At 41.3% G+C, this 27,090-nt stretch overlaps 1 protein-coding gene across 3 annotated transcripts in view; it reads right to left on the bottom strand.

The window, feature by feature from the left end:
* Positions 1–27,090, bottom strand: part of ttc28 (tetratricopeptide repeat domain 28) — a 347,257-nt gene that overhangs the window by 28,293 nt on the left and 291,874 nt on the right. For all 3 annotated transcript variants that reach the window (XM_067433880.1, XM_067433881.1, XM_067433882.1), the window contains 4 exons: positions 25,458–25,981; positions 16,600–16,709; positions 8,101–8,230; positions 3,153–3,371 (listed from right to left, as the gene is read on the bottom strand). In XM_067433880.1, the coding sequence (XP_067289981.1) occupies positions 3,153–3,371; positions 8,101–8,230; positions 16,600–16,709; positions 25,458–25,981 (983 nt within the window). The remainder of the gene's footprint in view (positions 1–3,152; positions 3,372–8,100; positions 8,231–16,599; positions 16,710–25,457; positions 25,982–27,090) is intronic.

Genomic DNA, 27,090 nt, shown 5'->3' with positions numbered 1-27,090 from the left:
TTAAAAAACAATGAAAACTGGTCTGAAAACCAGGTGTGTTCAGGCCCATTGTTGCTATTTTGATGAACTGAAAACGACATTGACCAACAAAAACCTGCTCTAAAGTCAAAAGCACAGTAGTTTTTTGTGTTATTTAAAGAGTGTGTTAGTAATTTGCGCGTACACTCTGCTTATTACACACACAGGGTGCAGCAGCACAAAGACATTTTTAAATATTAAACATAAAAGGCTCTGGAGAAAAATTCACAAATTCCTCCATGTAAATAGCGAATCGGCCATGGTGCGAGTACTACTGTCTTTTAAAGGGAAAGGGAGACAAGACTCTGATTGGTTTATTGAACATTACGCCCAAAACACACCCATGACTCATTAAGAGAATTGGGACAACCCTTTTGGAGCATGAGCCTGGGTCACCAATTTTTTTCCCCTGTCGTTAAACTAGCAAAAGTGGATTCGGACATGCCCTAAGTGTGCCATGAGCTTCAGACCATGTGCTCATATCATTAAAATAGGGCCCATAAAGTCATATTTACCTTTTTTTATTCTGTGGAGGAAACAAGCTTCCATAGAAACGGATGTTTTGCATAGATAAATAAATAAAAAAATCTGAAAAATTTAAAATATATAAATATACACACTTGGGTTTAAAAGTTTGGGGGTCAGTCAGTTTTTTGTGAAAGATTTTTTTAATGCACATAAGGCTATTATTTACATCAGTAGTCTTTGGTTTATTGACATTTTTTTTGTTCTGCATTATCCAAGTGTGTGACAGCCTCGGTCTTATTGATCTGTTAGTGTAAACAGGAGTGGCGGTGTGTGTTGTGTTGGTCAGTGTTCAGACAGACAGACAGTGTCTCAGCGTGTCTCCGGATTGGGCTTTGATGAAGGTTCAGGCGTGTGCTGTGCCTGTCTGACACCTCCATCACCCCCAACCCACATGATCACATCACTCCATCGCTTCAGTCAGTCTGAGCACTCTACACACACTACAACAGACATCACACACTCTACTGCAAGTCACACACGCTTTACACTACCCGTCAAAAGTTAGACTAATTAAGATTTTTTAAATATTTTAAAAAGAAGTCACTTCTACTCACCAAGGCTGCATTTATTGAATTAAAAATGGTAATATTGTGAAATAGTAATACAATTTAAAATAACTCATTTCTATGTGAATATATTGTAGTGTAATTTATTCCTCTGATGAAAGCTGAATTTTCAGCATCATTACTCCAGTCTTCAGTGTCACATGATCCTTCACTAATCATTCTCATATGAGGATATCAGCAAGAATGCATTAAATGGATCAAAAGTGACAGTAAAGACATTAAATTGGGGGTCTAATGTTATTTCATGTATTCTGACTTCTTTACACTGTTAAAGACTGGATTCTCATGCTATGACGCAGTATTTCTGTGCCAAATATACTCCTTCAGGATTAGAACAAGTTTTGTAACGTTTTTTTTTTTTTTTGAGTATGACTGTTATGACATCCTAAAGGGTGGAACTCCTTGTATGGGCACTTCTCCCAGATACACACACAAGACACACACACAGCCACACACACATCAACCAAAGCAAGAGCAAGAGTCGCCCATCAACTAGCTCCGTTTCTGTTACGGGAGCTATCGGCAGCGCTGTCGTTGTATTATTAGACCATGAAATCAATGGTCACCTAAAGAAGTGTGTTTCTGGTTGTGAGGGAAAGATCACCTTGTTCAGTTTCCCAAATAACCCAGCGTTAATAGAACAGCGGATGCAATTTTTTATCCGGAGCTCTGCAAGTGTGTGTTTCCGGTTAGGAGTGGAGTGAGAGTGAAACTGCATCAAATGTGTGTGTTTTGTTGGCAGTCGGCGTGTAAGTGCATATAATGTGAACAACACCAACGTATAGAGAATCAAAAGTTATCCAGGGAGTGTGTGTGGTCAAGATTCTTTAGCGCCACCCACTGCATGCCTTCACAAGTTCGGCTGTTTTTGGAAAGAATCGCATTTCATGCGGAACAGCATTTCTATCTTTTAAAAATATGATAAAACTAAAGACTCTTCACATCTGTTTAATAATAAAAATAATAATAATAATAATTTGTTCGATTTATATAGCGCTTTTCAAGGCACTCAAAGCGCTTTACATTGAAGGGGGGAATCTCCTCAACCACCACCAATGTGCAGCATCACCTGATGATGCGACGGCAGCCATATTGCGCCAGAACGCTCACCACATTGGTGGAGAGGAGACAGAGTGATGAAGCCAATCAGGAGAGGGGGATTATTAGGAGGCCATGATGGATAGGGGCCAATGGGCAAATTTGGGATTTTTAATGACTACGGAGAGTCAGGCCCTCTGTTTAACGTCTCATCCGAAGGACGGTGCTGTTTGACAGTATCGTGTCCCCATCACTATACTGGGGTGTTAGGACCCACACAGACCACAGGGTGAGCGCCCCCTGCTGGCCTCACTAACACCTCTACCAGCAGCTCCTGGTTTTCCCAGTTGGTCTCCCATCCAGGTACTGGCCAGGCTCAGCCCTGCTTAGCTTCAGTGGGAAACCAGTCTTGGGCTATAGGGTGATATGGCTGCTGGTTCACACACTTGTATGTGTATGTTTGTGCTATGCATTAAAAAGTGTTGTTTTCTCATGTTACTGGGTGGACACCATGCATGCTCTCTCTCTCTCCACACACACACACACACACACACACACACACACACACACACACACACACACACACACACACACACACACACACACACACACACACACACACACACACACACACACAAAAACACACACACACACACACACACACACACACACACACACACACACACACACATGCATGTGTATCTGGTATTTTATTTTTAGCGGTGCTTATTAAGCTTGATTGTCGAATGTTTGCTTAAAAAGATTAGTATGTTATTTGTTCTGTATATTTTTGTTGAAACAGGAGTAAAAAACGTGTCTTGTTTCTCAGGCGCATAAGGTCGATACATGCATCAGACGGATATCTTTAGCTTCCCCATGTGTGATACTGTATGTCCTTCAGACCGTATAAAGTTATGCAGAGCAATAGTTTGTGTTTCAGGATGGTGGGAATTCATTAATCAACCCTTCCGGGGTTTTAGACCTGACTCTTGAGTGTCTTACCGGATCCGGGGGCCAAGAGCCAGCTGTACAGGTATCCCGCCGCCAGGGAGAAGTAGAGCACCAGCGCCCGCTGCCCGTTCACAGTGTCCAGGATGTGCTCCACGGTCACGGGCGTATACGGGTCCGAGTCCTGCTGGCCCGTCTGTCGCTCCACCAGCAGGTCGGCGAAGGCCCGAGTGCGTCCTCGCTCCGCCACGGCCAGAGCTTCATCATGGTGCCCTGAGTACAGGTCAGAGGTCAATGCTGTTCTTCATAAAGCTATTATAACATCAATAATTTCCAGAGATAATTGACTGTTTCATGCACATTGTCGCTGTCGGCAGAAACCTCGCATCTCCATATTTCGTAATTTGTATTCATAAATCATTACTATATCATCCTTTACATCTGTCTGTGGGTTTTGCAAACCAATGAAAAGTATTAGTGTGACTAAACCTCATAACCCTCTCAAACTGTCAGTGAATGAAGTGCCGCACAGTTTGGAGCGCCTCTGCTTGTTTGCAATGCGCTGTTAAATAAAGTACAGCGTTTTCTTTACTCTACAAACACTATATATATAAAGACTAATGTTTTATGTGTTTGAGGAGCGCAGAAGAGTGTCTTAGTCTAGCATCTGTCATCGAGTCACAGCCAATACTGTCTTAACCAGCCTGTGTGAAGCACTTCATCTTTAATAACAGGAGATTTTGGCCAAACGACTGGAAAACTGAGCGGCCACATACTGTAGCTACAGTAAACTCTACAACCTGAGAGATGATGAAAACATAATGTGATGCACCGTTTAAAAGGGTAACTAAACCGGACATGTATGACTGATATTCACTGGTCAAAAAATACATTTGAGTTTGATTTTGGTAAAATGTTAATTATATTATGACACATGCAAGTGTCTGACCATCTATAACAACACAATATCAACATTGAAGAAAGTTTATTCCATTTTCTGAAAAAAAGTAGCCTTTAAAAGTATATTTTGGAGATACAATGTTTCAGCTTGACAGCACGTTACACAAGGATTTCTATCGCAGGCCATATAATATCTAAAAACCTTTATGAGCTCAACTGGTGCAGTGATACTTAGTAGCTCAAAATTGTTATTATTTATTGACCCTCATGACACTCGAAACAAAGACGTTTCCTTCCACAGAACATGAGAGGAGATGTTTCAATGAAACTAGACAGGTGTGTCAATTGTGGTCTATTCGTCACATATAGCTGTCATATGAAAACTAGCAAAGGAACCACTTTTATTGATGCAATTTTGTGCTTTTGGCTCTTGTAATACTTCTAATGTATGAAAAGGGAACTCAAATCAATATTCACACTACTGTCTAAACATTTGGGGTCAGTAAGATTTCCTAAAATATTTGTATTCAGCAAGGATGCATTAAGCTTATCAAAAGTAAAAGTTTTCTATTCATCAAATGATACCAGGGTCGACACATAAATATGAATCAGCGCAAATAATAATCAGAAATGTTTCTTGATCATAAATCATCATATTAGAAAGATTTATGAAGAATTATGTGAGATTGAAGACTGGAGTAATGATGCTGAAAATCCAGCTTTGATCACAGAAATAAATTATATTTTAAAATATATTCACATAGAAAACAGCTGCTTTAAATTGTATTAATATCTTACTGTATTTTCCTTCAAATAAATAAAATACTTGTAAGTATATACAGTCAAGCTCGACATTATTCATACCCCAGGCAAATCCTGAAAAAAAGTTACTTTTATTCAACCAGAGAGTTTGTTCTTGATTAGAAATGACACAGGCGTCCCGAAGATAATAAGACGATGTACAAGAGGCATCATTGTGGATTTTTTTTTTTTTTTTAACATTTGAACAAAAAGTGGCATGTCCAAATGTATTCATTTCCTTTGCAAACGGTCACAGTCTATGGGAAAATCCAAAGATCAATACCATTCCAAATAGTCCAAGCTGTCCTAAAGCATCATAATTACCCTGATTCATTGGGAACATCTGTTTTAATCAACTCAACAGGTAAAAAACAGAAGCTCTTTGAGGACCTGCGGCTGCTCACAGGTCAGAAAAGGGCTATAAGACCATATCTATATGTTTTGAAGTACCAGTACCTACAGTGCTAAGTATTATTAAAAAATACAAACTGTTCCGCACTGTGAAAAATCTCCTGTGCTGGCCAGGAGGATAGTGAGAGAGGTAAAAAAGAATCCAAGGATCACCAACGAGGCCATCCTGATGAATCTGGGCTCTGCTGGTGGCAACATCTCAAGGCACACCGCTGGGTTCAACGGGCGCAGACCAAGCAGGACACCACTTCTCCAGATAAAGGCTGTTCCATACTCCACAAGAACAGAGAAAAAAGCTCTCGCTCCCAGGGCAGCCCTGGTTTGGGAGTTCTCGCAGACTGTTCTCGACACATCACCTGAGCAGAACTTTTTTTCTTGCGGGTGTCCGAGAACTAATGTTACAGATCAGAATGGTGTTCAATGGGCACCCTAAGAGATGGGTGGACTTGTTGTTCTGGGCAAGCTGGCGTCTGCTCCAGATCTGGAAGGTCACTATGGGCCTAATTCTGGGTGAAAGCATCAACAAGTGACACGTCAGTGGAAACGTGCATCAGATTAAGTGACTCGAGTGGAAATTTACCATGACTGTGCATTGTCTCTGAGCCAATCAGAACCATCCACATCGCAGTAATGACGTGGATAAGACCTTGAAAACGGTATAACTGTTGGGACAATTGTATGTACGATAGGGCGAGGCAACGAGACGGTGAGAGAGGGAGCGCGGCCTACGAACTCCTTGTGAGACTTGAAGCTGGCTTCTGCTTTTGAAACAGCAAACTATTCTTAAGTAAATTTTTCTTTTATTTAATTGCAATCCTGACTCTGTCTTCATTTCTTCACTACTGGTCAGACATTTAAAGTGGGCGTGGTTAATGCAGAGAAACGCAGATGTTTGGAAGTATGTGTGAAGTATGAAATGTACTGGCCAGAACGAACTTTGTTCTTGTTCTTGCCACCTCGAGAAAACGAACACATTTCGTTGATCTTGCAGAGTATGTTCCAAGCTTAATGGAAATGGAAATGGACTGCATTTATATAGCGCTTTTATCCAAAGCGTTTTACATTTTTGCCTCACATTCACCCATTCATACACCGACGGCGATGTCAGCCATATAAGGCGCCATTCAGCTCGTCGGGAGCAGCTGGGGTTAGGTGTCTTGCTCATGGACACTTCGACACTTGGTCAGGTGGAACCGGGGATCGAACCACCAACCTTCTGGTTTGTAGACAACCTACATGAACCACTGAGCCACTGCCGCCCCGTGCTTAAGGCACACAAAGCCCGCTTGGGCTTTGCAAATGCTCATCTGGACAAAGAAGAAGACTTCTGGTCTTCTGTTTTATGGTGAGATGAATCAAATTGAATTGTTTGGCCACAATGATGTAGCCCTCATTTAGTGTAAAAAAGGAGAAGCCTTCAACCCTAAGAACACCATCCCCACTGTCAAACGCGGTGCTGGGAACCTAATGTGTTGGGGGTGTTTTTCAGCTGGTGGACCAGGGAACCTAATCACAAACAGCACCATAAAAATGGAGCAATACATCGAAAAAACATCAGGCAGTCTGCAGAGAAACTCGGCCTTGGGCACCAGTGGACATTTCAGCACAACAACGACTCGAAACACCTAAGAAACGGTTAGCAGACAAAAACATTAACGTTTTGCAGTGGCCCAGCCAGAGTCCTGACTTAAATCCCATTGAGAATCTGTGGAGGGAGCTAAAGATCAGGGTGATGGCAAGGACACCCTCCAACCTGAAAGAGTTGGAGCTCATCGCTAAAGATTAATGGGCAAAAAGACCAGTGGAGACACGTAAAAAGCTGGTCAGCAAATATAGCAAGCATTTGATTTCTGTAATAGCCAATAAAGGCATTTCTTTTGATTATTTAGAAGGGTATGAATAATTTTGGACATGCCACTTTTTGTTAAAATGTAAATAAAAGATGAGTAATATTTTTTTTCCACAATGATGCCTCTTGTACATCGTCTTATTATCTTCTGGGAGACGCCTGTGTCATTTCTAATACATTTTCTTTTAATAAAAGTAACTTTAAGTCAGAATTTGCCAGGGGTATGAATAATTTCAGGCTTGACTGTATATATTTCACATTTTAAAGCTCCACTTTGTGATATTTTCCCCCATCTAGCGGTGTAAAGGTATATGACCATCCAGTGATTAATAGTTTCTGTTCCTCTCAATTCTGATTTCGTTTGAACTCCTACGGTGGCCGATTTAGTCCAAGATTAACATGGCAATCCCCCTCTTCACATTCGACACGGTGCCATCGAGTGTTTAAACGCGAAATGCGAAGCTTGAATTTACGGGTATGTCCCTCTTTGGCTAATGTACTTTCAAGATGGAGGAGCAACATGGCGACCGGCATTCGAACCCCTCACCCGTATGTATTTTCAATGGCATATTATAAACTTACCAGAATACTTTATTACTTGAAAGAAGTAAATATACATTAATGAGCACATATATTTTTGAAAGAACTAAGAGTTTTTAGCTAAGAATAAACTATAAAAGTTACACAGTGTAGCTTTAAGTGTAAACAAGTTAACATCAAGTAAAGAAATCTGCAGTGCTGTAAAAACTAAATACACTAAGAAATAAATGTCTCATGTTTAAAGGATTTTTAGATATCTGAGCTAGTAAACAAGTCAAAAGAGGTTAATTAACTCATTATGAAGTCATACTTTTTGCAGTGTAGCCACATAACAAGTGGTTTAATGTCCAGTCAGCAGGTCATTTTAGCAAAATAAATCCCTTTAGATGGTTTATTTAGACTGTTCATGAATCCTTACCCACACAGATAAACGTTTAAACACTGTTCTGTGGTCTGAATGGATGGTATAAACAGGAAGGAAGAAGAGGAGAGTATTTATACCAAGGCTGACAAGGACCCTCTGGAGAGCCTGGTACGAGGAGGTCTGCAGGTCGAACAGGGAGAGCTTGTAGTCGGTGCTGTGCTGGGCTTCATGACGAATGGTCTCGAACAGAGCCGACGCGCGGTACAGCTGTGAGGCAAAAACAAGATTTTGTGCGTTACTCACACATGTGTTCATAATAAAGCACTGACCTGCTCTGACACGATCAAGAAACACTGGCATGTGTGTTATCACGCTACAGAGAAACATGACGCCTAATGAGAGCAGCGTGTTGATCTGCAGAGCTCAGATGTGAACAGCGGAGGGCAGCAGACTTCTACCCCTCAAACACACAGCAGCTTCACACGTTTCTTTTCTTCTTGCTGCCTTTAATCAAATCATAGCAAGTCAAGATGAAGCCCTTATCTGTCGCACAAGAGCCTTTGAGCAACATAAAACCAATCCTACAACAGCCAACGTTGTGTTTGCACTGCGGGCGGCTTGACAATAAATGAAGTCTGAATCATGGAGACCAAGTCGTAGCGTTTATGCCGTGTGGTCTGGTTCTTGTTTAGAGCTGGAAAGCGTTTTGAGGCGAGTTAGTGTGTGGGATGAGTGACGTGATATTTCTGGTTAATGATAACCTCTCATTCACGGCGACGGAGGGAAAGACAGTGTCAGCGTACGTGTGTGTGTGTGTGTGTGTGTGTGAGACGCTGCCACCGCTGACAGCTCGTGTGTGTGTGGGAGAAATCGAGCGCTGGCATCGGCGTTGAGAACGAACCTAAATAAGTCATGCTAACTTAACTTAAGTTTTTCAGTAGTGTGAAAGAACTGCTTTCAAAATAGTTCAGCTTTAGTAACAAGCTACAAAATGCTATAATGCTGTATTTTCCTTCATATTCCTTCAATTCACAGATAAAGTTAATTATTCACTAGTGCTGTCGAATCGATTAATCGGGATTAATTGCATCTAAGATAAAAGTTAGTATTTACATAATATGTGTGTGTATACACACACACACACACACACACACACACACACACACACACACACACACACACACACACACACACACACACACACACACACACACGTAAACAAACTTTTATGTTAGTAACTATTAACCTATTTGACAGCACTATGATTTACAGACGATTGATTCAATGATTAAATAAACTATTCACTGGTGAAATAAAATATTCACTAATCAAAAAAAGATTCACTGATCAGTTTAAACAGTGTCGTCTTTTTTGCAGTGAAATATTTATTAAAATGCTGCTTTTGTTCCTGTGTCTTCATCTCAGTTATAAATCATTGTGTTTTCTAGTTTTTTTAAGTTGTATATTCAATGCTATATGTTTAACGTAATTCCCGTACACCTTTGGGAAGTGAAATATTATTGTAATCACTTGCAATAAAAATAAATGGCAAGTAACACATTGAATTAAACATGACATTTTTAAGTATTTTCTGGTAAATGCACTTTCAGAAGAAGTTCGGAACATCATCGTTCACAGTGTATTTGCCCAGCCGTCCTACATCAAACGAGCAGGAGCTCGTAGTTTAGCGCCCCCAGTGCTGGCTCTGATGCTGCATGTTTCAGTATTTATGTGTTTTAAAGATATATGTGTGTGTTTGTGGCGTGGAATGCAGTGTTTCTCTAGGGTTCGGCTGCAGAGAGCCCTTCATCAGCATACAGCATGGCCAGCCTGCAATCAATTAAGAGCGGAATGCACACACACACACACACACACACACACACACGCACTCCATCTGCAATCTTCAGTGCTCCAGAACTGTCTATACATCACACAGACACACACACAGACACACACAGACACACACACACACAGACACACACACAGACACACACAGACACACACACACACAGACACACACACACACACACACACACACACACACACACACACACACACACACACACACACACACACACACACACACACACACACACACACACACCAAACTGAGTCACCAGGGAGGAAGGCCATGAAAAGCTACTATTACTACACTCACACAACACACACACACACACACTATACTATCAGCTGACTCGAGTTTCTTTTCATTTTCTCCACTCTAAGGTCTGAAACACACTGCAAACGCAGACACAAATGCTCGGACGTTTAAAGGAGGGTGTGCACTTTTTTTTTTTTGGAGGCTAAAATACTTTCTCTTCGCCTAGTTTAATATACAAAGACAAATATAGCTTGTTCATAGGTCGATATCCAGTGTGTCGCTTGTTAAAGGGGACCTGTTATACTCTTTCACAAAGTCTTGATGTTGTTTTCTCTCTTCTAGAGCAGGTTTTCCTGCTTGAATGTTGATTCTTCTCTCATATTCTCCATTGTTGCAGCTCCTCTCTTCCCAGTCTGTCAGTAACGCCATCTTTAGGTATAGTCTCTATGAAGCCCCTCCTCCTGCTCTGATTGGTCGGCTGGAGCAGTGTGTTGTGATTGGTCAAGTGCTCCCACCGCCTCTTACCATAACCGCCAGTTTCAACACACTACTAACTAACTCAACCAGGCCAACCCCTTTACTCATGCTCAAACAGCAACATTACACACGAAAGATGAATATGTAAAAAAGCAGAATAGGAGCCCTTTAAAACATTTTAGGGCGGGACTATATGTTTGACGTTTGACCGACCAATGGCAGACAAGGAGAGAGTTTGGGAAACTGGTTTGGTGATGCAAGCGCTTCAGAAATTTTACTTTTCACATTAAACATGCGTACTTATTTCACTTTGGCGGATGTGTTATTGACTTAGGAAGCTAGATGTGAACATGTGGACAGTAACTTAAAGGGGGGGTGAAACACTCAGTTTCAGTCAATCTCATGTCAATCTTGAGTACCTATAGAGTAGTATTGCATCCTTCATATCTCCTAAAGTCTTTAGTTTTATCATCTTTATAAAAGAAATATGGGCTGTACCGAGTCTTTCCGGAAAAAACCGAGCGCCTGGAGGCGTATCGTGTGGGCGGAGCTAAAGAATGACAAGCGCGCAAAGCGGTGACGTCCAGATCCAGAATCAAATCTGAGGCAGAAATAAATTGAACAGGAGAAACGGCAACATCAGGACGTCCGTCTCTGTGGTATGTAAGTTAGTGTATTTAATGGCCTCTCCACATTTCTGTGTCTTTACTCGCAGTGTATGAGGACATGATTCGGTTTAGGGACTATTGTATGCGACTAAACCTTAGCAGTAGCAAGCAAAACGGTTTTGCACGTCAGACTAGTGTAACGTTATACAGAGAACAACAATGGAGTCCGTTAGCGCATTTGAATGACGAAGCACGCGATCGTGTCGTTTACTGATGTTTACTCACGCGACGATAGCCGACAGCACAGACATTTGAAGCAGTTTTACTCAACGGCTGCTTCCAAAGCACGACCGAACCTTTATCGCTGGGACCGCTCCGTCAAAAACACACTTCTTTGGTATGATTTGGTAAAGTCCTGACAGCAGTGACCGTGGAGATCCACTTTGCGACGCGACTGAAGCGATGTTGTCAAGCTTCCCGTCATTTCTGCGTTCAAATCGGTTCAAATGCAGCGCTGCCTTCCCGGAATGCTGTGCTGAAGCGTTGAAGTCGCTCGACGTCACCCATAGGAATAAAGAGAAGTGCGGCGCCACATAAGTGTTCACGGACGACTGGATCTGCATCTGAGAGACTGTTTACGGCGTGCATTTCCTCTCTCGCTCTAGTCACGCGCGCGCACCCTACCGGGAGAAGAGCCCGTACGGCCCATACAAGGACCTTCCGATCTATTTAACGTCAAGTAGACCCATACTCGAAAAAAACTCGCCGAAACTTGTGAGAAACCGGAAGGAGTATTTTTGACACAGAAATACTCCATCAAACGTCCAACATTAGTTTTTGAAACTTTGTCTATGTTTAGGATGGGAATCCAAGTCTTTAACAGTGTAAAAAGCTCAGTATGCATGAAACAGCATTTCACCGCCCCTTTAACTTTCTGAGCAATAGTCTCTGCAAACTATGGATTAGCTGAGCTGACAGAACAACGACTTTAGAAGAAAACCATTATGCTGATGCTCGCTATTGTGTAATCGTCCAGCTTGATACATGTGATAAAATGTTTTTAAAAAAATCACCTGCTAGACTATATACTGCATACATACATACATATATATATATATATTGAAGGAGCGACAAACTTTTGCTATTTTATTTTATTTTCATTTTATAATGTTAAAACGTGTAACATTTTAATTTTAAAATGTTAATGTTTAATAAATAATAATAATTATATACTTTAAAAAGGAAGAAAAGACACAACTTCCATTCCATGCCAACTTTAACAGTAACACCGACCCAAGCCATATTTAGAGAGCTAAAGGCCCCAAATACCTTACCAACCTACCACATTTTGGAGGTACAAGTGAAATATGTTGTTAAAGTGACGTTTCCTTGTGATATCTTGTAGCACACAAACGCAGCAGCATCTGAACGCGTCTGTGTGATTGACAGCTGTTGCCAGAGGCGTGTGAGACATGAGACTGACTGTTTGTCTCCCTGTCAGACTGTTCTGAGGACGTCCCTCCCCAATGGCACAGCTGCCTAATTGACAAGCCGGGCTGTACGATGATATAAACACATTATCCTCTAATCTTCCGTCTCCCTGTAGACGTTCGGCACATATGCGATCAACATCCGGCGTACCCGAGACGCGAGAATGGCTCTGTCATTTACAGAGGAAAAAGAACAATCTAGAGCTTTCCTCCCCAGACGGCCATGATGAAATGTGATCCGAGCAGACGATTACAGAGAGACGTCACCGACCTTAGGAAATCATCAAAAAAATCAAATAAAATCTGTCACTTTGAGCTCAAAAAATAATCTCAGAGGTTCAATACACCTCAGTCTGGTTTCATGTTATTGATTGGAAAGTTAAGTGCGGAAAGCAACCCTAAAATGTGATGATGTGCAACTCGCCAAAAGATTTACACAAACAAGCAAACAAACAAACAAAATTACACTTTTTTATTAATGATCAATATTTACCAACTGACTTTTTTTTTCCTTTATGAGGGCATTTTTTCCCTCATATTTATTTTATCCTAACATATTTTCATCAAAAAACATTCTGATTAGGGCTGTCAAAATGAACGTGTTAATGCAAATTCATTTTAACAGCATTCATTTTATTAATGCAGCGCGCATTTTCTGTTTAAACCGTGGCCCGTAGTTGGAGAAATTGAGATCAGCCATAGATGTAAAGGATGCAGTAGCAAACATTAATAAGGAAAGAAAAGGGTTAACAATAACATTACTCTGAAACAAGTGCAGTTATAGCCTACATAAGCTACCATATGTTCTGTTTAATTTTTATTAGACTCCAGGTCGAAAGAAAAGTGTGTTTTTTTCACTGAGCACATTCTCTGCAGTCTGAGCGCGATGCACTGAAGCTCACTCTCGCTCGGGTAAATCCTTAACACCATCACGATTACAGGACATGTGTTTTATTGAACTAAATACATTACAATCGTCTAAAACGAATACCAGGTTACTTTTCTGAACAAGAACCCTCCCGAGTCCGTTTTTCACACTGTTCACGTGTTCCTACTACTGGTGGAATATGGACCTCCTCCTCCAGGTATGGTGTGGTACTGCTGCACCCACAGGTCCGCATGACAGCTTTCACATCACCAGTTTTTCATATGAACTGTGCCCTGTTCTGAATTAAACTACCAATGTAAAAACTCCCTTTATTTATATTCTTATAATGAGAGAAATCACTGCTTATTCTGAACTTTTAAGCTTAAGAGACATGAACTAGTTCTTTGAAAAACATCTATGACCTTTGATAAATGTCTAGTCTTCATCTGACTACGGTTTCACTAATAATAAATGTACATTTGCATAAAGCATGCATATTTGTCCATACCCATGTTGATTAGAGCAGTGGTTTTCAAACCTGTCCTGGAGGACCCCCAGCCCTGCACATTTTATATGTCCCATATTTGGCACACCCACTTCAGGTCTTGCAGTCTCTACTAATAAGCTTATGAGTTGAATCAGGTGTGTTAGATGAAGGAGACATATAAAATGTGCAGGGCTGGGGGTCCTCCAGGACAGGTTTGAAAACCACTGGATTAGAGTATTAAAAACTTGAAACATATTAATATAAGGATTCAACTAAAACTGATATAAATTTGCGAATAAGTTGTGATTAATCGCGAGTTAACTCACGACAATCATGTGATTAATCATGATCCTGAACTATAAACTGAATGTCAGAATGGGAAAGAAAGCTGATTTAAGCAATTTTGAGCGTGGCATGGTTGTTGGTGCTAGACGGGCCGGTCTGAGTATTTCACAATCTGCTCAGTTACTGGGATTTTCACACACAGCCATTTCTGGGGTTTACAAAGAATGGTGTGAAAAGGGAAAAACATCCAGTATGCGGCAGTCCTGTGGGTGAAGATGCCTTGTTGATGCTAGAGGTCAGAGGAGAATGGGCCGACTGATTCAAGCTGATAGAAGAGCAACTTTGACTGACATAACCACTCGTTACAACCGAGGTATGCAGCAAAGCATTTGTGAAGCCACAACACACACAACCTTGAGGCGGATGGGCTACAACAGCAGAAGACCCCACCGGGTACCACTCATCTCCACTACAAATAGGAAAAAGAGGCTACAGTTTGCACGAGCTCACCAAAACTGGACAGTTGAAGACTGGAAAAATGTTGCCTGTTTGATGAGTCTCGATTTCCGTTGAGACATTCAGATGGTAGAGCCAGAATTTGGCGTAAACAGAATGAGAGCATGGATCCATCATGCCCTGTTACCACTGTGCACTTTCAGCACCTTGTTGAATCAATGCCACGTAGAATTAAGGCAGTTCTGAAGGCGAAAGGGTCAAACACAGTATTAGTATGTGTTCCTAATAATCCTTTAGGTGAGTGTGTATATATATTAACAGGTATACCAACACCACTAACAGGTGCTGTGATAATCAGTGTTATTTACTTCACCTATCAGTGGATGCCTGATCAGTGTATATATATATATATATATATATATATATATATATATATATATATATATATATATATATATATATATATATATATATATATATATATATATATATATATAAATGTTGGGGTGTTATGCCTGATCAGTGTGTGTGTGTGTGTGTGTGTATGTGTGTATATATATATATATATATATATATATATATATATATATATATATATATATATATATATGTGTGTGTGTGTGTACATCACAGCACCTGTTAGTGGGTGGGATATATTAGGCAGCAAGTGAACATTTTGTCAGTTGATGTGTTAGAAGCAGGAAAAATGGGCAAGTGTAAGGATTTGAGCGAGTTTGACAAGGGCCAAATTGTGACGGCTAGACGACTGGGTCAGAGCATCTCCAAAACTGCAGCTCTTGTGGGCTGTTCCCGGTCTGCAGTGGTCAGTATCTATATATCTATCTATATCTATATTTATATCTATCTATATCTATATCTATATACACATATATGCCATTTTTTGTATTGGATTTATATCACTCAAAAATTTAAGCCTATTGTAAGATTTAAGCTATTTAATTTAATTCATAGTAAAATTCCATTAAATTGATTTGAATAATCCTTATGTAATTTAATTGCATGAATTGAACAATGCTTAATTATTAAATTAATTTACATTAGGATTATTCAATTCAATTTGATGGAATTTTACAGAATTTTAATGAAATTGTGAAATCTTAAAACAAGGCTTTAATATTTTCATATTTCATACATCATGCTTCCCTAGAATACTATTGAATGATTAAACGATTCAAAGAGTGATTTAAACGAATCGTGTTTCTGTCACTTTCAGGTCTGTTTTTTTTCCCACTTGGAGCCTCTAGCATTGATTTGCGAATCATTCGACGGTAAAAATGTTGTTCAAGTTGTGGTGCATTCAAGACAAAGCTCTGTTTGTGCGTCAGCATGTCCATTTCTGACACAATCGATGGTGTGTATTTAGGGCGAGACTATTACGTTCACTTCAGTGCTGCTATTGGCACAGAAATCACACATGCAGCTCTGAGTGACTTTCATGAATTACTGAATCGGTTCATTGAAGCTAACGAATGGAATCGGGCTACATCCAAAACCTCCGCAGGGATTCCTCAAACAAACCATGAGCTGGAGTGTTTGCCGTTCGTCTCGTTTGGACTGAATCAATTAGGGCCTAAATTCAGAGAGTGTGTGTGTTTGTGCAGCGCGACTCCCAGAACATCAAATTCGGCCTCTTTGTTTGTCTCACACAATGATGAAGTCACAAGTGAAGAGTCTGACGGAGATGATAAGTCCGCAAACACACGTCCGCATGTCCGCCTACAGGCACATCATTAGAAGAAGCAGAGACGGTGGAGCTCTGTCAGGAAGAGCGTTCATGAGCATCCTGTGCATCTGTGCGGGGACTGCAGTAAATTGGCTGTGTGTGTGTGTGTGTGTGTTGTACCTGGTGCTGGGACTCCTCCAGATTGCCGCTGGCCCACAGCGAGAGCCCCAGACGGTGTCGGATCTTGGCCTCGTCCTCCCGACGGCCCAGCTGCTCCGCTAGACGCAGACCTGAGACACACGGAAACAGAGATTCACCGATAAAGGAAGTGTGGAAAACCATGTAACACCTTATATGTGCCTTCAAAAATGCTTGTACATGTCTAGTTATGCTATATTATCATTTAATATTGAATTCAATCTTTTTGTCAACTAGTTTTCTTTCAATTAGGACAGGTTTTGTAACTGACTGGTCATAGGCCTCATTGATCTGAGGATAGATTTTTGGTAAAAATCGAAATAATTTGTGTACACGAACGCGCATGTGTGTGTGTGTCCATGCTTGCACAGGTTTGAGACCTTTATCTTTCCAAGCACACATGTAAATATGTGAACATGCTGAACATGCTCCTGAATGTGAAATGTTCCTCTTAGTTTCGATCTCCCCAATTCATTTTCAATCGATGGTTATTTTTGATCAATATAAGCTCAGATCAATGAGGCCTACAATCAAACAGTTCTAAAAAGAAATACAAAACCTGTCCAAACTGACAAAAAACAAATTGGCAAATAGATTTAGTGATAAATGCTGAAAATTCAATTTTGATCACAAGAAATAAATCACATTTTAACATATATTAAAATAGAAAACAGGTATTCTAAATTCTAATGATATTTCACAATATTACTGTTTTTACTGTATGTTTAATCAAATAAATACATCCTTGGAGAGCAGAAGAGACTTCTTTCAGAATCATCCTACCGACCCCTATCAGTAGTGTGAATTTTGTGAACATAAATTGTATCTTGTTGGATGAACTACTCCTTTAATAAAAGCATAATTGAAACTCTTAAAGCCAAAAGTGGTTGAAATCAGTTCTAGTATGTGTCATTTTTGGTTCACTCTTCAATTAATCATCCAACAATAACAACTTTCAAAACATTCCCTTGTCTTTTCTTCCTCCATTCCTTCATTCTCTCTGTTTTTCATCATCAAACTTTGACATGGCTGTCTGGATGCGCTGGTATTTAGGTCTCATCAGCCACTGATCTAAAGAAAAGCCTCAGAAATGATTTTTTTTCCTTCAACACAGACTTTAATCACCGTTTCAATCCCACTTTGATTCCTTTCAAGCTCAAGCACAAGACAAAAGAAATGTTCAGTAAAACACTCCCCTCTTCAACACCATCGACACGATCTGAATTATACACACTGTATGCACTTAGTGAAAAAGAGTTTACAAATGTGACACTAATCTCCGGTTATACATTTCTTTATCCTAGTAATGTCTTCGTAAACAACTCTCTTATTAATTCTGAGAGAAAGTAGTATGTCGTATGCATACTGTTTGACAGTCAAAATAATCAAAGGTCACGTCTAGCATATTGCACTGTTTAAAGGGGACCTGTTATGCCCTTTTACAGTCTCTATGTTGTTTTTGGGCTCTTCTAGAGCAGGTTTTCCTGCTTGAATGTTGATTATTTCCTCATATTCTCCATTGTTGCAGCTCCTCTCTTCCCAGTCTGTGAGTAACGCTCTGTTTAGTTCCTGTCTCTATGAAGCCCCTCCTTCTGAAAAGCATAATATGCTCTGATTGGTCGGCTGGAGCAGTGTGTTGTGATTGGTCAAGTGCTTCGAGTGTGTTTGGAGTGTGTTGTCTACACACTACTAACTAACACAACCAGACCCGCCCCTTTAATAATCCTCGAAAAAGCAACATTACACAACCCATCTGGTGTCCACTCAGCTGACTTGTTTACCTGTTGTAGTTTATTCCCATTCAGTAGACAGTAAAAACACACCATCGGAGAAGCGCTAAATAAATGTCACACTTTCGGTCAGTGATTTCGGACTTCAAAACCAGTCCCACTGAAGTGCCTTGAAACGCAGCATCATTAAATATCCTGACGTAAATTCCACTGAAACAGGAGGACAAGGCGGGGCATATAGAACAGCTCCTCCCCTTTTTTAAATAGCCAATAGTGTTTAGTTGATTTTAAAGCTTATCAAGAGCCGTTGAGCTCGGTAAAGCCGCAGTTTCCTAGCCTGACAAGCCAGACTCACATCAAGATGTTTGGTCTGGAAACTCACCATAGACAGGGCTTAATCCGAGGGGCGGGATAAACGGTTGTCTTTCAAACTCCCTCTGCACGCGATAGGATAGGATTGGCTAAACACCAATCAGAGCAACGAAGGTGAAGCAGAGCTTGTTGATAGATTAAACATTCGCCGTATCCGGTCAGCAAAACCCCGAACACATCTTCCCTTTTAAAGCATGACTTCAGTGCCGTTCTTTGTTCTTTTCTCAGAGAAAAGCTTAACTCCAAGTCCTCCAGAGTCGCGGTCAAAGCTGATTCGAAAGACCGCCGCCGTTCGCCAGTTTCTGTGTTTACTAGAAGCACGCAAACGCAACTCGGCCGTCGTCATTATGGCCGCGACCACCGACTCTATACACGATGTGATTGGTCCGGCAAGAGTTAGGGGAATACAGCTCAAAAGGGTATTGAGAGTTGCTAGACGACACTAGGGTGCGTCTAGACTTCTAGGCTAGCAGTTTCCACTTAATCTCTGAACATTTCTCCTCCATGTCACTTTAAGGGTGCGTTCACACTTGTCATGTTTGGTTGGATTGAAACCAACCCTGGTGCGATTGCTAGGTTAGTGCGGTTCATTTGAAAATATGTGAACACTGCCATCTGAACCCTGGTGCGCACCAATCAAGCGGACCGAGACCGCTAAAAAGATGGGTCTCGGTCCACTCCCAAACGAACTCTGGTGCGGTTCGACTGATATATGAACGCAACACGGACCAAAGACATGTAAACGAACCAAAAACCGGACGTAATGTCACAAGATGCGGCGCTACAAGTCAGCTGATTTGAAGACACAGAAAGATCGATCGGTATATGCAAAATTAATAACGTTAACGCAACGAGGAGGTAAGTGCCTCATCAATATTTGGTCCGACAAGCATGTTTCGAAAATGAGAGAAAAAAGGCATAAAAAGCATACCTGGTTCTTCTCATCAAAGGACCTGTGTTGGCCATTAGTCGGTACGGACGACAGAACTGTCGTCTCTTTTGCAGCAGATCTTCGTTTCTGCACAACGGAGGAAAACTTGCAGCTGTTTTGAATGTTTTGAACATTTTATGAGCTCTTCATGAGTTCTCAGCTGGTAAAAATAATGCCATATGTACACGCATAAAATGATCGCGTTTAATCCAGCACACAGGATTGTTCTGAATGTTCAGTAAGCGAGCTCCTACAGCATATAAGCCGACCAATCAGGTTGTGACCGTCTCGTTGGTTCGGTAACTATAGGTTCCCTGTTAAAAATCCCAGTGTGAACGCTAAGCGGACCAGGATTTTTGTTTTTGTTTTTTGGCCCAGACCAAACGAACCAAACTACACGTGTGAACTTGTTGATACTAAAATATCATTCAATGCATAATTCAAACGGGTCCGATACGTTTTCTGGTCTGCGTCCCACACAGTTTCGTTCTCTACAGAACTTAAATCTCACAAAGATGGCAAAACGAGTTGAGAGAGAGCGTTTCCTCGTGCACTTTCTCTTAATTGGCTGTCAGACGGAGGGACGCGGTGGCCTTTGGCATAAAGGAAGCGAGACGGGATACACATCTAACTGTCCTTTTCCCACTGTCCTCCGCCACTCTCGCAGAGGGGAGAAGCAGTGAGCTAACTGTCAAAAGTCCAGGATGAAGGTGATTAGAGCATTCGGCCGCCCGTGAGTCGCTCTGTTCCTGACAGCTGACACGACTGAGGAGAGCCATTTCGGAAAGACCAGCAAGATGGGACAGGTTTTATTGAGTGGATACCTAATTCAACTACAAAGCCTTTTAACAAAACGGTCCAGTTTCATCTAGTGACGGATAAGACTTTTCAGCAAACTAGTTCTTTTAGAATTTTAGAATTCAGCGCAGAATGTTCGTTTCAATGAACCATTGAAAAAAATCGATTCAATGGTTCATTTGTGTAATCTTGAAATGACGTCAACGTGTGACGTACTAAAAACCGGGGCCCTACTTTATGTACTTAAGGCCACCTTATATTAGGTGGCCTTAAGTACTATGTACTTACATTAAAAAATAAGTACAATGTACTTACTGTGTTCAAATTGTATTGCAATGCACTTTTGCTGATATTGATGTGGGAAAGGGGTAAAGTTAGGGACAGGTGTGGTGGAGTGGGTTAGTTTAAGGGTAGAGTTAGGGACAGGTGTGGTGGTGTGGGTCAGTTTAAGGGTAGAGTTAGGGACAGGTGTGGTGGTGTGGGTCAGTTTAAGGGTAGGGTTAGGGACAGGTGTGGCAGTGTGGGTCAGTTTAAGGGTAGAGTTAGGGACAGGTGTGGTGGTGTGGGTCAGTTTAAGGGTAGAGTTATGGACAGGTATGGTGGTGTGGGTCAGTTTAAGGGTAGAGTTAGGGACAGGTGTGGTGGTGTGGGTCAGTTTAAGGGTAGAGTTAGGGACAGGTATGGTGGTGTGGGTCAGTTTAAGGGTAGAGTTAGGGACAGGTGTGGTGGTGTGGGTCAGTTTAAGGGTAGAGTTAGGGACAGGTGTGGTGGTGTGGGTCAGTTTAAGGGTAGAGTTAGGGACAGGTGTGGTGGTGTGGGGTAGTTTAAGGGTAGAGTTAGGGACAGGTGTGGTGGTGTGGGTCAGTTTAAGGGTAGAGTTAGGGACAGGTGTGGTGGTGTGGGTCAGTTTAAGGGTAGAGTTAGGGACAGGTGTGGTGGTGTGGGTCAGTTTAAGGGTAGAGTTAGGGACAGGTGTGGTGGTGTGGGTCAGTTTAAGGGTAGAGTTAGGGTCAGGTGTGGTGGTGTGGGTCAGTTTTAGGGTAAAGTTAGAGACAGGTGTGGTGGTGTGGGTCAGTTTAAGGGTAGAGTTAGGGACAGGTGTGGTGGTGAAGGTCAGTTTAAGGGTAGAGTTAGGGTCAGGTGTGGTGGTGTGGGTCAGTTTAAGGGTAGAGTTAGGGACAGGTGTGGTTGTGTGGGTCAGTTTAAGGGTAGAGTTAGGGACAGGTGTGGTGGTGTGGGTCAGTTTAAGGGTAAAGTTAGAGACAGGTGTGGTGGAGTGGGTCAGTTTAAGGGTAGAGTTAGAGACAGGTGTGGGGGTGTGGGTCAGTTTAAGGGTAGAGTTAGGGACAGGTGTGGTGGAGTGGGTCAGTTTAAGGGTAGAGTTAGAGACAGGTGTGGTGGTGTGGGTCAGTTTAAGGGTAAAGTTAGGGACAGGTGTGGTGGTGTGGGTCAGTTTAAGGGTAGAGTTAGGGACAGGTGTGGTGGTGTGGGTCAGTTTAAGGGTAAAGTTAGGGACAGGTGTGGTGGTGTGGGTCAGTTTAAGAGTAAAGTTAGGGACAGGTGTGGTGGTGTGGGTCAGTTTAAGGGTAGAGTTAGGGACAGGTGTGGTGGTGTGGGTCAGTTTAAGGGTAGAGTTAGGGACAGGTGTGGTGGTGTGGGTCAGTTTAAGGGTAGAGTTAGGGTCAGGTGTGGTGGTGTGGGTCAGTTTAAGGGTAGAGTTAGGGACAGGTGTGGTGGTGTGGGTCAGTTTAAGGGTAGAGTTAGGGACAGGTGTGGTGGTGTGGGTCAGTTTAAGGGTAGAGTTAGGGACAGGTGTGGTGGTGTGGGTCAGTTTAAGGGTAGAGTTAGAGACAGGTGTGGTGGTGTGGGTCAGTTTAAGGGTAGAGTTAGGGACAGGTGTGGTGGTGTGGGTCAGTTTAAGGGTAGAGTTAGGGACAGGTGTGGTGGTGTGGGTCAGTTTAAGGGTAGAGTTAGGGACAGGTGTGGTGGAGTGGGTCAGTTTAAGGGTAGAGTTAGGGACAGGTGTGGTGGTGTGGGTCAGTTTAAGGGTAGAGTTAGGGTCAGGTGTGGTGGTGTGGGTCAGTTTAAGGGTAGAGTTAGGGTCAGGTGTGGTGGTGTGGGTCAGTTTAAGGGTAGAGTTAGGGACAGGTGTGGTGGTGTGGGTCAGTTTAAGGGTAGAGTTAGGGTCAGGTGTGGTGGTGTGGGTCAGTTTAAGGGTAGAGTTAGGGACAGGTGTGGTGGTGTGGGTCAGTTTAAGGGTAGAGTTAGGGACAGGTGTGGTGGTGTGGGTCAGTTTAAGGGTAAAGTTAGGGACAGGTGTGGTGGTATGGGTCAGTTTAAGGGTAAAGTTAGGGACAGGTGTGGTGGTGTGGGTCAGTTTAAGGGTAGAGTTAGGGACAGGTGTGGTGGTATGGGTCAGTTTAAGGGTAAAGTTACGGACAGGTGTGGTGGTGTGGGTCAGTTTAAGGGTAGAGTTAGGGACAGGTGTGGTGGTGTGGGTCAGTTTAAGGGTAGAGTTAGGGACAGGTGTGGTGGTGTGGGTCAGTTTAAGGGTAGAGTTAGGGACAGGTGTGGTGATGTGGGTCAGTTTAAGGGTAGAGTTAGGGACAGGTGTGGTGGTGTGGGTCAGTTTAAGGGTAGAGTTAGAGACAGGTGTGGTGGTGTGGGTCAGTTTAAGGGTAGAGTTAGGGACAGGTGTGGTGGTGTGGGTCAGTTTAAGGGTAGAGTTAGGGACAGGTGTGGTGGTGTGGGTCAGTTTAAGGGTAGAGTTAGGGTCAGATGTGGTGGTGTGGGTCAGTTTAAGGGTAGAGTTAGAGAAAGGTGTGGTGGTGTGGGTCAGTTTAATGGTAAAGTTAGGGACAGGTGTGGTGGTGTGGGTCAGTTTAAGGGTAGAGTTAGGGACAGGTGTGGTGGTATGGGTCAGTTCAAGGGTAAAGTTAGGGACAGGTGTGGTGGTGTGTGTCAGTTTAAGGGTAGAGTTAGAGACAGGTGTGGTGGTGTGGGTCAGTTTAAGGGTAGAGTTAGGGACAGGTGTGGGTCAGTTTAAGGGTAGAGTTAGGGTCAGGTGTGGTGGTGTGGGTCAGTTTAAGGGTAGAGTTAGGGTCAGGTGTGGTGGTGTGGGTCAGTTTAAGGGTAGAGTTAGGGACAGGTGTGGTGGTGTGTGTCAGTTTAAGGGTAAAGTTAGGGACAGGTGTGGTGGTGTGGGTCAGTTTAAGGGTAGAGTTAGGGTCAGGTGTGGTGGAGTGGGTCAGTTTAAGGGTAAAGTTAGAGACAGGTGTGGTGGTGTGGGTCAGTTTAAGGGTAGAGTTAGGGACAGGTGTGGTGGTGTGGGTCAGTTTAAGGGTAGAGTTAGGGACAGGTATGGTGGTGTGGGTCAGTTTAAGGGTAGAGTTAGGGACAGGTGTGGTGGTGTGGGTCAGTTTAAGGGTAGAGTTAGGGACAGGTGTGGTGGTGTGGGTCAGTTTAAGGGTAAAGTTAGGGTCAGGTGTGGTGGTGTGGGTCAGTTTAAGGGTAGAGTTAGGGTCAGGTGTGGTGGTGTGGGTCAGTTTAAGGGTAGAGTGAGGTGTAAGGGAAGTGCCAACTGTGTAATTACAAATGTAACTACAGAAATTAATTACAGACGTTATTACATGCAGGTATTTTTTTAATGTAAGTACAATGTAAAAACATGTATGTACAATGTCACAAATGTATCAAATGATTTATTATAATGTTAGTACATATTAGTTAAGGCCACCTAATATAAAGTGGGTCCAGAACCGGTTCAAAAGAGCAATCCGTTGGCGAATCGGACATCATTAGCTTTACTGTGTGTGAGAGAGAGACAGAGAGAGAGAGAGAGAGAGAGAGAGAGAGAGAGAGAGAGAGAGAGAGAGAGAGAGAGAGAGAGAGAGAGAGAGAGAGAGAGAGAGAGAAAGAGAGAGAGAGAGATAGAGAGAGAGAGAGAGAGAGAGAGAGAGAGAGAGAGAGGGAGCGCGCTCATCCGTTCATCTCAAATAGAATTATTATTATTATAGCAACATACGGTGGATTGATAACATGCTCCAGATCAGAGTAACACCAGAAGCCAAGCAAATGAGCTGAATTTCAATGTCCTCTGTGGGAGCAAGCCACCAGATGTCTCTCCGAGCATGAAAACACAGGCTTCAGTCTAAACGGGATGTTTAAACAGCTTTCTGACATCTTTAGTTGTTTCACTCTCAACCCAGTAAAGATCTGAACGTGGCGTGAGGGTGAAGAATGGTCATATTTCACCCCCTAAACCAAGAGAGGTTCATGGGAGTCTTGCATTATATATGTTTTTATTCAAGTTATGAAATGCATTTATGCAAAAAAAAAAAAAAAAAGTTGCATAAATTCTAGGAGGTAAACAATCATCTGAACGAATGCATCATTGTGCATGCATTTTTGGTGTGCATCGAGGAATAATCTATGAAAAGGGCTTTACAAATAAAATATATTATTATTATTATTATTATTATTATTATTATTATTATTATTATTATTATTATTATTATTATCTCACTAAATAAACAATTTATCCTCCTAAAGTGACATGCACTCAGACGTTTAAGGTCAGCATGACTTTTTATTATTTATTTATTTTATTATTATTTATGAAATTAATATTTTTATTCAGCAAGGATGCATTAAACTGATCCAAAGTTTCAGTAAAGACATCACAATTGTTATAAAACATTACCATTTTTAAATAAATGCTATTTTTATATTAATCAAAGGAAACTTATGGTTAGAATATATGGTTTCTACAAAAATATTACAGTAGCAACTTTGATAATAATCATTAATGTTTTTTCAAATCATCATATGAGAATGATTTGTAAAGGATCTGAAGACTGGAGCAATGATGATAAATTCAGCTTTGATCACAGGAATAAATGATAAAAGTAAATGTTTTTAAATTGTAAAAATATGAAATAAGACGCATGCAGACCTGAATGGTATCAGTAAAGTGATGTTTCACATGTTCGGTTTTCTGCATCTCTTACCTTCCTGCAGGTACATGACCGACTGCGAGTAGTTCTGCAGAGCGTGATGTGTCCGTCCCAGGCTGCTGTAGGCCAGAGTTTTGGCCACCAGGTCGTTGGTCTGTGCCGCGATGCTCAGATGCTGCTCCTGGTACACCACAGCACGCTCGAAATTCCCCAGAGACTCGTAAGTGAGGCCCAGGTTCCCGTAGGCCCGGCCCTGGCAGCTGGAGCTGCCCGTCTCTTCTGCGATCTGGAGGTCCAGTTGGTGAAACTGAAGGGCTGTGTCGTGTTCGCCCATCAGCTGGTGCACCGTGCCCAGGCCGCAGCTGGCGTCTCCCTCCAGCAATCGGTCTTGAGTGTCGCGGGCGATGCCGAGCTGCCGTTCCAGGCATGAGATGGCTTGCTCGTAGTTTCCCAGCTGGCTGTGCAAGCTGCCCAGTTCTCCGTAGGCCTGCGCTTTTCCTCCACACTCTCCCAGCTCATGCGCCACCACCAACCGCTTCTCGAAACACACCAGAGACTGCTGGAGGTTCCCCATCGCCCTGACAAACACACCAAAAAACGGCTTACACAGAGTAAAAGAAGACGGAGCCAAAATACTGAAATGAAACAGAAAAAAAGAAGAAAAAAAGGATATATATATATTATTTAATTTTAAATTATTACAAAATCATGTGTTATATATATATATATATATATATATATATATATATATATATATATATATATATATATATATATTTAAATATATATATATATATATATAATATTTAAATATATATATATATTTATATATATATATATATATATATATTTAAATATATATATATCTACAAAATGAAACAATACAATTTTTACACACACACACACACACACACACACACACACACACACACACACACACACACACACACACACACACACACACACACACACACACACACACACACACACACACACACACACACACACACACACACACACACACGTGTATATGTAAATGTGTATATATTATTATTATTATTATTTCATTATTAAAAAAAATCTAAATTAAATAATACCAATTATACAACTTTTACACAGATAAAAGTAGATCTAAAATACTGTTAAAATATATTTGCATAATATATTGTAATAATAATAATAAATTATATTTTCATTACTATTATTATTACAATATATTATACAAACATATTTTTCAGTATTTTGGATCTACTTTTAGTTGGGTAAAATGTATTATATATATAAAATTTAATATATGTATGTATATATATATATATATATATATATATATATATATATATATATATATATATATAATTTTACTATTATTATGAAATATTATTGTACTCTTCTAAAAGAGTGTAATTGTAAACATGGTAAAGAAGGAGTTTCAAAATGGAAAAATTGGATAAGCCACACAGCTAAGAAATATATAAATGTAGGCAATACATAAAATAAATATATAAATGTAAGTAAAAACATAATTTAAAAAATGTAGTGCTTTTGATTTCCTTAAAAAAGCAGGGCAGTGATGTTACTGCTGTAAATGTTTCTTATGGCGTATTGCTTCATTAGCTCACAGTGTTATATAAGTGCAAATATATATTTCAGCTCGACTAACAAATTCCAGAATATTTACATGCAGATC

Source organism: Pseudorasbora parva, chromosome 23, assembly GCF_024679245.1.
Source record: "Pseudorasbora parva isolate DD20220531a chromosome 23, ASM2467924v1, whole genome shotgun sequence".
NCBI lineage: Eukaryota > Metazoa > Chordata > Actinopteri > Cypriniformes > Gobionidae > Pseudorasbora > Pseudorasbora parva.
This window is presented reverse-complemented; position numbering and strand designations above follow the sequence as displayed.